This window comes from Diorhabda carinulata, chromosome 11 (assembly GCF_026250575.1).
Source record: "Diorhabda carinulata isolate Delta chromosome 11, icDioCari1.1, whole genome shotgun sequence".
In the NCBI taxonomy this organism is placed as follows: Eukaryota; Metazoa; Arthropoda; class Insecta; order Coleoptera; family Chrysomelidae; genus Diorhabda; species Diorhabda carinulata.
In genome coordinates, this window is record NC_079470.1 from 8,266,280 (window position 1) to 8,280,190 (window position 13,911).

The 13,911-nt window shown below is 30.6% G+C and overlaps 2 protein-coding genes across 3 annotated transcripts in view; one reads left to right on the top strand and one right to left on the bottom strand.

Moving 5' to 3' along the window:
* The window catches only part of LOC130899636 (neurexin-4), a 29,040-nt gene extending 21,112 nt beyond the window's left edge, over nucleotides 1-7,928 (top strand). Inside the window, exons 15-20 of one of the 2 annotated variants that reach the window (XM_057809706.1) lie at nucleotides 93-377; nucleotides 442-759; nucleotides 874-1,115; nucleotides 1,188-1,356; nucleotides 1,413-1,550; nucleotides 3,203-7,928. In XM_057809706.1, coding sequence (XP_057665689.1) covers nucleotides 93-377; nucleotides 442-759; nucleotides 874-1,115; nucleotides 1,188-1,356; nucleotides 1,413-1,550; nucleotides 3,203-3,393 — 1,343 coding nt within the window. In that variant the 3' untranslated portion in view covers nucleotides 3,394-7,928. Of the gene's footprint in view, nucleotides 1-92; nucleotides 378-441; nucleotides 760-873; nucleotides 1,116-1,187; nucleotides 1,357-1,412; nucleotides 1,649-3,202 lie in introns of those variants that run through there. The other variant, XM_057809708.1, reaches the window with a different exon arrangement.
* Nucleotides 7,929-9,104: 1,176 nt separating this feature from the next.
* LOC130899643 (thiamin pyrophosphokinase 1) lies at nucleotides 9,105-13,454 on the bottom strand. Its single transcript, XM_057809719.1, has 4 exons — nucleotides 12,948-13,454; nucleotides 12,487-12,740; nucleotides 11,584-11,848; nucleotides 9,105-11,042 (listed from the first exon to the last, which is right to left on the bottom strand). Exons 1-4 carry the CDS (start codon nucleotides 13,093-13,095, stop codon nucleotides 10,918-10,920), a joined length of 792 nt encoding a protein of 263 aa, XP_057665702.1. The 5' UTR covers nucleotides 13,096-13,454; the 3' UTR covers nucleotides 9,105-10,917.
* Nucleotides 13,455-13,911: the final 457 nt, after the last annotated feature.

Below are 13,911 nucleotides of genomic sequence, written 5' to 3' on the forward strand. Positions count from 1 at the left end.
GATATGATTTTTTCAACACTGGGCTACAATTTATTTAGACTATTGTTTTATGTTTTATCAGTTAATTATTGCCTAATTCTGTTTGATTTTAGGTCCAACGGATTATATAAAACTCAGTATAGTTGGAGGAAACCAATTACAATTCCAATATCAAGCTGGATCTGGCCCAATAGCTGTTATAAGAGAAGTTTCTTACAGATTAAATGACGACGAATGGCATTCGGTGTCAGTAGAACGTAATAGAAAGGAAGCGATGCTTGTAATAGACGGTGCTCTTAAGGCGGAAGTTAGAGAACCGCCGGGACCTGTAAGAGCACTACATTTGACTTCTGAACTTGTTATTGGTGCTTCTACTGATTATAGAGATGGATTCACAGGTAAATTCTATTTTTTTTAAACATGTTTGTTGACGTTTCTATTCATTAATTTAACTTTTATTAGGTTGTATTCGTGCACTTTTGATCAACGGTCTCCACATTGATCTTGGTCAATATGCTAGAATGGGTCTTTATGGTATAGTCGAAGGTTGTATGGGCAAATGCTTGAGTAGTCCTTGCTTGAACAACGGTACGTGTCACGAAAAATATGATAGTTATGTATGTGATTGCCGTTGGACTGCATTTAAAGGACCGATTTGTGCTGATGAAATTGGTGTTAATATGAGACAGAGTTCTATGATTAAGTACGATTTTGAAGGATCATTCAGAAGCACAATTGCAGAACATATCAGAGTTGGATTTACTACTACTAATCCCAAAGGTAAAGTTATCATTTTTACCATAAACCAATTGAATTGAAACATTAAAACATTTTTAATGATTTGTAATACAACAAAGACCTTCCTAATTTTTAATGTTGGGCTTTGTATTATAGGTTTTCTTTTGGGCTTAAAGTCAAATATAACCGGCGAATATATGACAATAATGGTATCTAATTCTGGACATTTACGAATAATCTTTGATTTTGGTTTTGAACGGCAAGAAGTAATTTATCCAGATAAACATTTTGGCTTAGGCCAATATCACGATTTAACAGTTTCCAGAAAAAATGGAGGAGCTACACTGGTTATGCAAGTTGATGGATATGAACCGAAAGAATTCCATTTTAACATAAAGGTAAATTATAGATTTCACAAATATATAATACCAAGAAAGATATTTCATTTAAATATTATTTATTTCTTGTAGGCTTCTGCAGATGCTCAGTTTAACAATATCCAATATTTATACATTGGGAAAAACGAATCAATAACAGAAGGATTCATCGGTTGTATTTCTAGGGTGGAGTTTGATGATATTTTCCCGTTAAAATTATTATTCCAACAACAAGGCCCTGGAAATGTTAGATCTTTAGGAAGTATGAAATTTATATACATTCACTATTTTCACTACTGAGATTTATTGTAATTGTAGCTAATTTAACTGAAGATTTTTGTGGTGTGGAACCCATAACTCATCCGCCTGATATCATACAAACAAGACCACCCCCGATTTTAGATGAAGATAAATTGAGGAGAGCATATAATCAAGTGGATTCTGCTGTTTTGGGAAGTAAGTGTTCGATTGTTTCATTAATTGTAAATATGGTAATCGCATTGTATTTTGCCAATTGAAAAGGAGTTATTGTGTAATAAAATGAATGTAAAAAGTTTATATCTTTATTATGACAACCATCAATAGGCAAGTGAACTAGGGTACAACTCTTTTATCAAAATTCATTTATCAAGATAGTCTATACTATTTTGATGACTAGGATACTATCCTTCCAACCCTTTTCTCATGTTTCTGTACTATTTTTGTAGAATTATTTTTAATTATCTTTAAATTAGACTTCTATGTCATTTTTTTGTAAACAGCATACACATGTGCGCGTGAGAAAACCCGTCCCTCCAAGCATCCCCCGAATAAATCCATGGATGGGTTTGAAGAACATTCCACCAACCCCCTGTCATTTCGACAGGTCCTCATCCTCATTCATGTCACTCTTTCTCCCCTCAGTTCTATGGGAGATTATAGGAAATCTTTTTGTTAAGAGTTAGCCTGTTGGCTATACACTCTTAGATTCTTTTATGGACGTCTTGTGGGTTGACTCGGAAAATCTATGTTCTAACTTAACCTATTGATCCAGTTGTCTTCTCGGCTTTCCGTGTTTCCTGTAATCCTTTCTGCTGTACCTGATGAGTTCCCTTAATTCCTCGTTGGGATGAGTTGCCTGGTCTTTGAATAGCTTTTCTGCTCTGTCGTACATGATTTCCAATACTTTTTGCGGCGCTGTTTTTTCGTATATTTATTCGCTTCTTGTTGTCCAGTAGACATTTAGTGCTTGTTTCAGCGTTATGTTATGTTGGACGTGTTTTTTCCTGTTTGATTTGCATGTTTGTCCCCATTCCACTGAGGCGTATGTCATAATCGGTATTTTTATACTTCTAATAAAACTGAATTTTGTTTCCGTCTTTAGCATGCTTTTTCTACCGATTAATCCGTGTAGTCTTAATCTCGCCTGTCTCACTTTGTTTTTTATGTGTTCGTTGAAAGTGAGATCATGATCCAACGTTACGCCTAGGTATTTGGCCTTTTTTGTTCTTTCTTTTCTTGTAGAGAACGGCTTGGCTTTTCTCGCAGTTAATTTTTTTTCGCTGTCATGATCGTCTGCGCATTGCCATGTAGCGTTGTGGTTGTTCTGGAAGATCCATAACAAGTTATCGCGGTTGAAAACGGCCGCCGGACGTTCTCGGTCGTGACAAATACACTGTATGTACTTACTTTACTGTCTCTAGACGTTCAATTCTTCATTCTTGTGGGTACAAATTAAACACAACAACTTCAGATTTTTATTTTACAAACATTTCTCTATAAAATGTATCACTACATGTCAACAATGATAAATCGGCTTTTTTGGATTCAGTTTCTTCTTCCTACCGATTAAACTTTTTTTACACTGTATGAACATATGAAATTTTGAAATAGATTTGAATACATATAATGATTTATATTACTTACATGTTGCATTGAGACATCAAATTAAAATTATTCCATCACTTGTTTTTGTAATTTTGAAACTAACGATAACCTTACGACCACTATTAAAATTTATATTGTCTACTCATCATATATTTAGCAGTATTATACAGCGTATTATCAAAAATTTCGTTATCAGTTTTTGGGTATAAACCACCAAATGAATATTTTTGTTTTTTCTTCAGGTGTTTTGGCATTAATCTTCATAGCTCTTGTAATCCTTCTGATAGTAATCGGTAGGTATTTGCACAGACACAAAGGAGAGTATTTAACACAAGAGGACGCGGGTGCTGATACTGCATTAGATCCCGATACTGCGGTAGTACACGGTACCACCGGCCATCACGTTCAGAAGAAGAAAGAATGGTTTATTTAGTACTATTAGTTGTTCATCTGAAGTTGTTTTTTTTTAAATTGAAAATTGGCCTAAATAGTACAAGTACTGCTGTAATATAATTATTGTATTAATTTTAAGTGTACAATCAAGTACTGCGATTTTACTAAAAAATTGAAATACCTTTATTTTCAAAATAGTTAATTGAGACAATTAGATATTTCAAAATAAATTTTGTAATGTTAAATTCGGTATTTTAGTAAAATACTGTACTGGATATTAACAAAAATTTATTTTTTCACGACGTAGGTTATCGTCAATAACAAAGATAAATTCTGTCATAAACTACATGAAATGTAATCAAACACAGCTTGTTAATTATTTCAAAAAAAAAGGTAAGATATGAATAACATTCCACTAAGTTGACGTGATAACGAGAACTATTGTTAAAACCAGATTTTTTATGCACACAAAGAAATAATCGATTCTAATGTCATATTTGATATTATTGTCCTTCCTAGTATGTCATTTCGAATGATTTTGTGGATTGAGTACTCAAAATAAAACTGCCCAAGAGTTTTTTTTAATACCAACGTTTTGATCTTTATCAAGGTTAAAAATATATTGTACATTACAACTCAAACGTTGATGAAGATAAACAAGTAAACAAAAAATTGTGAAATTACAAGTAAAACAATCATCAGTTAGTGTAAGAATATAAATATCTATACATATATAAATATATTTAAGGAACATAAACAAATAAGAACATTGTTGTTTAAAACAGTGTCTTCTCCGTCCTCCTCTTTCTCTCCTACTTCCTGATTATCTTTTTTCATCTGTTCATAATTTTTTCATCAGAAAGAACCTGATTACCACGTACAGAGATCCAAGCATTCGCCGCCATGTAGACGGCGTCTTTTAAATTCAATTTTTTGTAACTGCTTAGCACAGACTCTTCACCATTCTCCATATCTAGAAGCAGCATTTGAGGCAATTAATTTCAGTAGAAACGTTTAAATTTTTCTATCACACTCTGGTCCATTGGTTGTAGGACTGACGTCTCCTTTGGCGGAAGAAACAACACATTGAACTTGAACCTAACCATCTGAGCTCAAAACAACATCTGATAGGTGAGTTGGTGCATTATCTATGAGTAACAGCACTTTACCGGTTAAATCTGTTTTTTTGGTGTTTTTCACATGTGGGATAAAAACGTTCGCAAACCAGTCACCAAAAATCTCTGTTCCCACCCAGGAATTTTCTTGATTTTGTATACAACGGGCTTGCTTATGCCATCTAGGCTGCTTTGCTTTCCCAATAATAAACAGTGGGAGTCTGTGATCGCCAGTAGAGTAAGCGTAAACCATAGCTGTAATGCGGTCTTTGTACCCAGGCGTTGCAGTTTCCTTTTGGAAACAAGGGACTTGGTTGGCAGCTTTTTCTAGTTGAGACCTGTTGCGCTCGCATTGTAAATTTTCTGTGGTTCAAAACCAACAGCTTTGCAAAATTCATTAAATGTCTTCTTAAAATTTTCGTCAGATACTACACCAGCTAACAGTCTTTCACGTTGTATGTCTAGCTTCGAGAATTGTGATTTTATTATTATCAGTATAGAATTCAGAGCTATTTAGACATTGGACCATGTGTGTAAGCCTTTTTATTGTCTCTAATTTATGTCTTCAAGGATGGTTCGTAAAAAAAAGTCTTGGACAGTTTTATTTTGAGTCTTCAACTCGCAACACCATTCAAAAACAATTTTAATCCTAATATGTGCATATAGACCATAAAAGGGCTCAAAGTGGTGGGTAGGCATTGCGAATTTACTGATAGCATACTTATAATTTTTGCATAGAACTTTTTATTTAAAAATTGAAGTATTCAAGGAAATTAATTTTTCTATGCTGTAGTAAACATTTTTTTATATACATATATTATCGCCTCAAGGAAATTTGTCAAAAATAAAAAAAAAAAAAATATTTTTAATAATATACTCTAAATTCTGAACCTATCTTGCATTTTCATATTTTTTATTTGAATTAACTTCTCGACAACTGAGATCATTGACATGTACTAGAATCATTAATTTACAATTTAAATAAGACACCTAAAAGTTAATATTAACATCAAGTTATATCTCATTAATATCTGTCAAATAATTGTGTGGCGTGTGACTGGAATATTTAAAATTTCTTTTAATTTGTAAGTATATGCATGATTGTGAGTGGTATTTTGCAGTACTGACATTTGGAAGTGTCACAAACCCTCATTATATATCCACACTCAGTCGAGTAGTGCCCAATATGAAGCCTGCAATAACTGTGTCTCATAGGAAGTAGATCATTGAGTTTCATCTAATTTAAAGTTGCAATTTATCCATCAGTTGTCAATGGAATATCTTATACTAATTGTCAGGTCCTATCAGTCACAGAAAGATGGCTGTTGAAATATTTTTTGCAGGTGGATCCCCATGTTTATTCTCAGATATTCCAGTGTAAGACGGTATCTATATTAACGTAGTTGTAACACCACAGCTTGCAAGACTGTCTGTGATGTCATGAATATCCTGGATATTAGCATGTACGTGATATATTTGTCTCGAGTTTACTGATGAAAGATCTTTATCATTCTATATTAAGCTTTTGACAAAGCGCCATCTACTTGAAAACAAAATGATATATTTTTATCTCAGTGAAATATGAAATTCGCTCAGATTCTTTTTGTAAAATATTTAGTTTTTGTTTTGACATGGAAATTAAAGTAAGAAAGTCAAAGTCAAAAAAAATTGTGGGCTTAGTTTAAATAGGACACCCTAAACTTCTAATCACCTTCGTTCTATTTCAATTAGCTCATAATTTTGTTTAAAACATGTTTTTATACAACTTTTTAAAATAAATTACATGTGGTAATAATATCAATAGAACTCCAGTGAAACTGAAAAGTGGTAATTTTATTTTTCTAATTTTGAGATAAAACTAAAAAAAAAGTTTATATATGGACATCTGTATTAAGTCGATATCTAACACTGATTTTTTGACAAGTTTCTGTGAAAAGTTTCACTTTTTATGCATGCAATTATTATAGAGTGTATTTTAACTAAATTTTTTATTTTTAATCTATTCAAGGTAAATTTTTTATTTTATTGTTTTTAGATTACATTGTGCTTTTCACATCATTCTAGTTATACAATGAGATTAGTTTATAATAAAGCCTTAATCATTTTAGATAGCTAGTACTGAGAAAGGCTTGTTGGATATCATTATATTATAGAATCTCTGTAAACATGACGCAACTTTGTTCAATTATTACTTAAAACGCGATTGAGAATTTTTTACTTTTATATTTCATTTTTTGTAGGTTTTTTTACAGAAAACAAATATGGTAATTGCCTTTATCATGCAAGGTATTCTAGCAAAGCATCCATCCATTTTACTTGACATGAATATCCATTAATATCAGTGATATTTTTAGAGTAAATATAGTTTATGAAATAATAATTTCAATCGTTAAACATTTGATAATCATTCAAATCATAGGATCTGCTGTTGGTACACAGTCATTTCTATCTTAATAATTAGCCTTTCCACAGATGTTTATCCACACTATCATCTTTTTTATCATATAATTCTTTATAAGAAATATAATATCTAAGCTAATCATATGATTAAGTTAAAAGTACATCAAAAGCTTTATACTACACAATAATAAAAAAATGTAGTATTTGTTTGGAATCCGATTAATATATAAAGAAAAGGTAATAAAATGACATTCAGTTGTATCAAAGAATCTGCTGCTAGTAAAATTACCAAATAAGCATATACCTAGTGCAATAACATTCTTTTAACTAACACCAATACTACCAACTAAAAATCTTTATAAAACTTAAAACCGAATCTTCTCCATTATACACGTAGCGTTATTGAAAGGCAACTAGTCTGTTGTAATAAAAAAAAATAGTTTAGTAAGTGACCCGTTGATGAAACTGGTCTACACTCGGTGATATTACTTAAGTATGAATCCAACAATGGACCGTCAAGTCTAGTGCTAGATTCAAGAACTCTATGATTTTTATGTGTGCACTAGTCTCGGGATTGACGAGATTATAAGTATGGTTCACCATGTAACCTAACCCAATAAATACTGTTTTTTATGATCTCCACTCGTCTAATGATATAATAGTTGTCTAAAGACGAATATACTCCTTTATAATGGACAACTGAGCAGCAGCACTTTCTGCGACGGCATTTACATTACATATAAATCCTAAATGCAACTACATTTATTTAAACGCAAATAGAATACCTTGTAAACTTACTTTCTAGTATTATTTTCCGTCCATTTTAAGTTTTATTTATTTTTTTATATATTTTTTTATGAAATTAATCGTCTAGTTGTAATTTGTGAATGTTCAGTTCTTGTAAGAAAAGTGCCTTCGGCATTTAGTTTGATGTAACTAAGAAATAAAGGTTTTGCTACATTTATATTTTGACCTCCATTTTAGTATATGATAAACAATTTAGATATTCATGTATAATATAAACTTTTTTACAAATAAAGTGTTATTGTAAAGTTGAAAATGTTTTTTTTAATATTTATGCTCTTATGAAACCATTAGTGATATTCATACTGAATACTCAAAGAGGTAAACTGCTATTTTGCAGGGGGCTGAAGATAAAGTAAATGTAACTACATTATCTTCAGGTGCCATCTCCATTTAATGAAGGTTGGCGACAATTTGGGCATATTTATTTCGGTCCTGAATGGTGCGAATTAAAGATGATGTATTCATACCAGTCCAATCGCGTATGTTTTTTAACCATGAATGTTGTCTGCGACCAGGTCCACGTTTCCCTTCTATTATTAATTTCAGTATATCATACTTGTTATGGGATATGTGGCCCAATTAAGCGGTTTTTTCTTTCCTTTCCTATACGTCTAAGCACTTCAGCGTTAGGTATATGTTGAATCTATGATAGTCTACAGAAGATCCACATTTCAAAAGCCTCGAGTCTGTTCATGGTGTCGATGTTTCTGCTCCATACAAGAGATCTGAATGCACGTACGCCTTTACAAAACGTTATTTAAGTTTAAGTTCCAGGTTGCGTTACATAATAGATTTTTTATCTTTGGGCTGGAGTTGTCTACATTATACAAAGTATTAAAGCGTTAACAAATATCATACAATTGAAGACGTAGTAGTTGTATTAGGTCATCCTTGTAAATGAATATAATTTACAGGTTTCAAACTTATTATATTTGTATAAAATTTATATTCTTAGAAAAAATTTCTTACGCGTTTTGGGGGGGCCAAAGCCCGAAATCCCTCTCTCGTAGATCTGCCACTGCTGGCTAACCACATATTTTAACTATGGAACCACATCAAATTCTTAGAATGTAATAAAGAATTGATAAATATCTCAATTCAACCAAAAGTGGTCATTTTAGAATTGATTTAATATAGTCTCATGATATTCTTGCATGTTAGAGCAAAACTACTTTTGATTATAGTTAAAATTATCTAAAATTTGCGCAAAATTATCAACCCCCTAATCCCAAGGCTCTCGTAATAGTACTGGTCAAAATACGAAGAATGAGACCATATAATTTTTACATCAAACAATAGTTAATGTCGTTCAAATAGCTAGATTTACTTGCAACGTGGGAGGAGGAAGTTAAATAATTTTTTAGTGGAAAATTTTAGATACGAATTATGGAAATTATTCTTAATTATTCAACACTTCAAATAAAATAAATTTTCATGAACAAAGGTTTTATTTATAAATTTATAATTAAAAATCTAACCATAACTAATCACAGATTTTTTTAAGATACTTTATGCACCTACCAATATGAACAAAAACGTCAACAACAAAATTTTCATACTCTTATATTTACCTTGACCAGATTTTATAATATAGTTCGCAAAAATGTGTTGATAAAGAATCTATTTACTGATTTATAATAAAGTAAAGAGCATGCCAACTAGGAAGAAGTTGCAGAGAATACGAAACCATAGTGGAAAAAGCTTTGGAGCAAGAGAAATAAGTAAAGTAACAACTAATAATAATATTTATAGGAATAAATTGAAAAATATGAATATGATTATATTAGTTTCGAAAGATTATATTTAATTATCAAACACTCCAAATAACAGAAATTTCCAAGGATAAAGGTTTTATTTAAAAATTTATAATTAAAATATCTCACCATAACTAATCACAGATTTTTTAAGGTATTTCATGCACCTACCATTAGGAACAAAAATGTCTAAACAACAAAATTTTCATACTATTATATTTACCTTGACTAGATTTTATAATATTGTTTGCAGAAATGGATTAATGAAGAATCTATTTACTGATTCATGATAAAGTAAAGCAAACGCCAACTACGAAGAAGTTGCAGAGAATACAAAACATGAGTGGAAAAAAGCTTGGAAGCAAGGGAAATAATATTGAACACGTTTAATTACCTCGAAACTAATAAAGGACACTTTTTTATCAGTCAAGAATTTTGGTGTGACATATGGAGCAAGAGTACTACAGCACCATACAACATCCACCCATCTACTTCTCACCTGCTCCTTAACTTTTTAAGTATGAGATAATTACGAATTTCTGTGTCCTTAGGAGGTTTATTCCTCTTTCGTCTTGTTTTGCTATCTTCATGTATTTGGTTTATTTCTAGACCGATTTTTCCTGCTCCTGTTTCCAATTTGTTGATTGCCTTTATTAGTTCTTCTCTTGTATTAGATAGTGGAAATTATGTCTATAGATCATTCCATATCGCAAGCAAATTTGAAGCTTGCAAATATATGAAAAATAGCCCTATGGTAGATGTGCATAAGTTCTTTATAGATACATAAGTTTGAGATAACTAGAGCATGTTCTGTTAGCTATTAATTGGAAAAGGTGTTGAAGTACCGCCCAATGACCAATGCATATCATCAAAAACTAAAGGCATATTTTTATTCCCAATTTTATTGTTCCAAGTAGATATGAAACAACATTATTGTGCTCAATAACAAAAACCACGAAGAATCTACTAATAAGAAACTTATTTATCTTTCTAAAACTATATAAACTAAACATTTTTTCAGAAGTGATGGTTTCGATATGTAAATCATGCAGATTTGCCCAAAGCCAAGGAGTAAAAGAAATTTGGTTGTGAATATTTTGTCAAGGCCACTTGAAGAAGTTAATAAATATATTTTTACAATTCTTTAGTAGGAATGTTAAAATGTGTTCTTATATAACAAACTATCAAAATATCAACTTAAGATCTCCTGTCAAAAAATATGAAAAATAGTTTTGAAAGTTAGTTACTATTACAATAAATTTGTAAATTTTTGTAAAATAGGAATGAAATTTTTATTGTGTAATTAGTTACCGATTCTACAAAGATCATTTTCATTTAACTAAAAATTATATAGAATATCTCTCTACATAAATATACCATAATTTTTTCTAATTGTCATATTCTCTTTGGCATTTGTCTACAAAAGTCTTCTTATTAACCAGTATATACTATTACACATAAAAATATGCTAAATAAAAGTACTTTGTGCTATAATAGAGATTCTATACTCATAGACCATATTAACGGAGAATTGTTTTTAATAGATATTGTTGTAGAACCACCATATGTATTTGAAGTACTAATTAAACCACCAAATTCAAGAGCCGTGTTGTCTAAAATAAAATCAGTATTAATAAAACATACAAAATTTACTTCTTTAAGAGGACTACCTCTTTTATTCGCTACTAGAGGCACTGTCGCAGGGTGAGGTCTTAGAAATCAGTTATCAGTAAAGGATTTTAACTCAAACATTTGAATTCAGGGGCCTAGTACCAGATATAAGGGTAAAAAATGACGTATAATTAAATATTTTTTCTCGTTTTCGTTATTATAATTCCACATGAAACTTTTTGTTCACAATTTTTTGTGTTACAAATTCACACTAATGTAAAAGGTACAACTTTGTCTTCCCGTTCATAAGTATTTTGGGTAGATCATGTACAGCAAGTGAAGAAACAGGATATTTTAGCTGCTGCTTATAGTTTATCAGTTGCAAAATATACTATTTCAATTACTGACAAACTGACCAAAATTTTGTATAATTATTGTAATAGATATAGACATATCACAAAATAAAGATGATTATAATATTTTTTTCAAATTCCACTCTCATTCTATCAATTTGTATTATATAAAAATATTATCCATTCTTACCTAGGTTCCATTTTAACCCTGTTGTGGTAACGATACTGGGTGTTCCAATTGGTAAAAGAGCACACCAATCTTCACTATTTATTAAATCTTGAGGTAAATGTATTTCATGAATTCCTTCATCTAATAACCAGCTTAAAGATGAAGATGCTATTTGGAAAATATCAACATCATTCCAAAAATATTTGGCTTTGTATAGTACATTAAGATTTGCCATTACTTGATCTAATCTACCACAAGTATCAGCAAGCACATAGATTGTATCCAACTGAAATAATTTATTTATTTCTTTTTCAAATACATTCTATTGCTACTACTCAAGAGACTGCTCAAATGTTTTAGAAACAGTTGTTTTTAATTCCAAAATTTATATAATAATCAAACAAGTGAAATTGGTATACATTTTTTTATATTCTTGAGCAAAGCAATATATTAGTAAGGAAATCCATAACTTTTTAATTCTTAGACCTTCTAATATGTTTTTCGTGATAATTTTTATTTATTTTTAGTTTCTTTTCTATGAAAATCAGTTGAAAATAATATGTAAAGAATTTTACATATTCTAAAATCAAGAAAAATTATCACAAAAAGACCCAGAACTGAACCCAGATCCTATGTTGGTAAGAAAAAGTGAACAAGACTAATATTCCTTGTGTATTAATGTAACAATTTTCCAATTAAATTAGATGGAAATATATATGATGACAATAATTAACTAATATGGGACAAACATACTATTTTTTAATTCCCGTTTAACAAATAACTCAAAAGTTTGACTTAGTTTAGGAATGTATTCATCTTGTATCTATATTAGTAATATTATATACTTACAAATACTCTATTATTATACTCTCAAAATTTGTGAGATTGTTTCTGTAATTTTATTTATCATTTATTTCTAATTACCTTCATTGAGTGTGCACTGCAGTAGGTCAATAGCTCTTTCAAAGCCTTCAAAAAATCTATTTCATTTTGATCTGGAGTAGTAACTATTTCTGTTGTTTTTATCTGTTTAAAATAGTCCAATACCACTGGATTTATTGAATCCATATCTCCAGTGATTAGGTCTGGATGTGGTATGTCTTTGAACTCTTCTTTATTCATTGTCAACCATGTTAACCACCTTTCTGTTCCACCGTCTACTGTAACTCTAACTTTAGCTGATAAATATATTAAATATTAGATATTCTATAGATTGCTGGAAATAAAACTAAGACTAAGTATGTTAAAAGAAATACAAATATTCTATCTGTAATTTCCTAACTGATTTGTCATAGAATTCCATCCAATCTAATAACTTTTCAGGACATTATTAGTAAAGTGAATGAATGTTTATAGTTCATAATAGTTTAAAATAATCACCTTACCTTGTTTCCATAATCTAACCACAAAACTTGGGTTAAAGCTAAAGTTAATTGGTGTATTTAATATAAGAATAGCATAGTTATTCGCCTTCGATTCTGAAAAAAGGTTCGCACATGGAGCCCAATTTTTAAGTTTTGGTTCAAAACTCATTCCTCTGAACAGCTGTGAGTATAACTAAATTACTCAAATTTGAGACAACTCAAGAAATCAAACTTTATTGCTTGATAATTAGACGTTTCGTAGCAGTGTTTCTATTAGACAATTAAAACTAATGTATTCTTATCTCAATAAATCAGAGTCGCATTTTTAAAATTGTAAAATTTTTATTTATAAGAGACCTTACGCCATAGAAGTTGTATACACGTTAATGTAAACATAACCACAGAACATAGGGTATGCTTCGTGACATACTCTAAGAAGAAATAGAAACTTAGTTGTTATTCCAGGGTGCATTCCATTAAGCGTTCACAGCGTCTGAATTACTCTTTTAGGCGTTCCACATAGCGACTACGATCGTTGTGGTCGCGGATAGGAAGTAAAGGTTTTGTGCCAGAAGGTATTTTTTTACAGAACTTATCAAATAAAATACGGAAAAATCAGAAATCACTCAACACATAAACGATCGTTAACGTAGTAAAAACTTTATTTAGAAAGTGATCCCTAACCTGTGAGTGACGTCAACATTTCCGTAGTCTATTGACATTGAACATACCTATCATAATTGGTCTAAGGTTGATTCACATATATTTAATACTAGTATTACATATATGAATCATAACATATGACTACGAACCGATAATTTGATGTTGAGCATTGAATATTTCAAAACTCTTCTCATTTAGAACACACATCAGGAAAGCGTTTTGACAATTGACATTGAACATACCTTTCATCTGTGGTTTAAGGTTGATTCATATTCACATATATTTTATACTAGTATTAGACATTTGAGTCTTAATATATGAC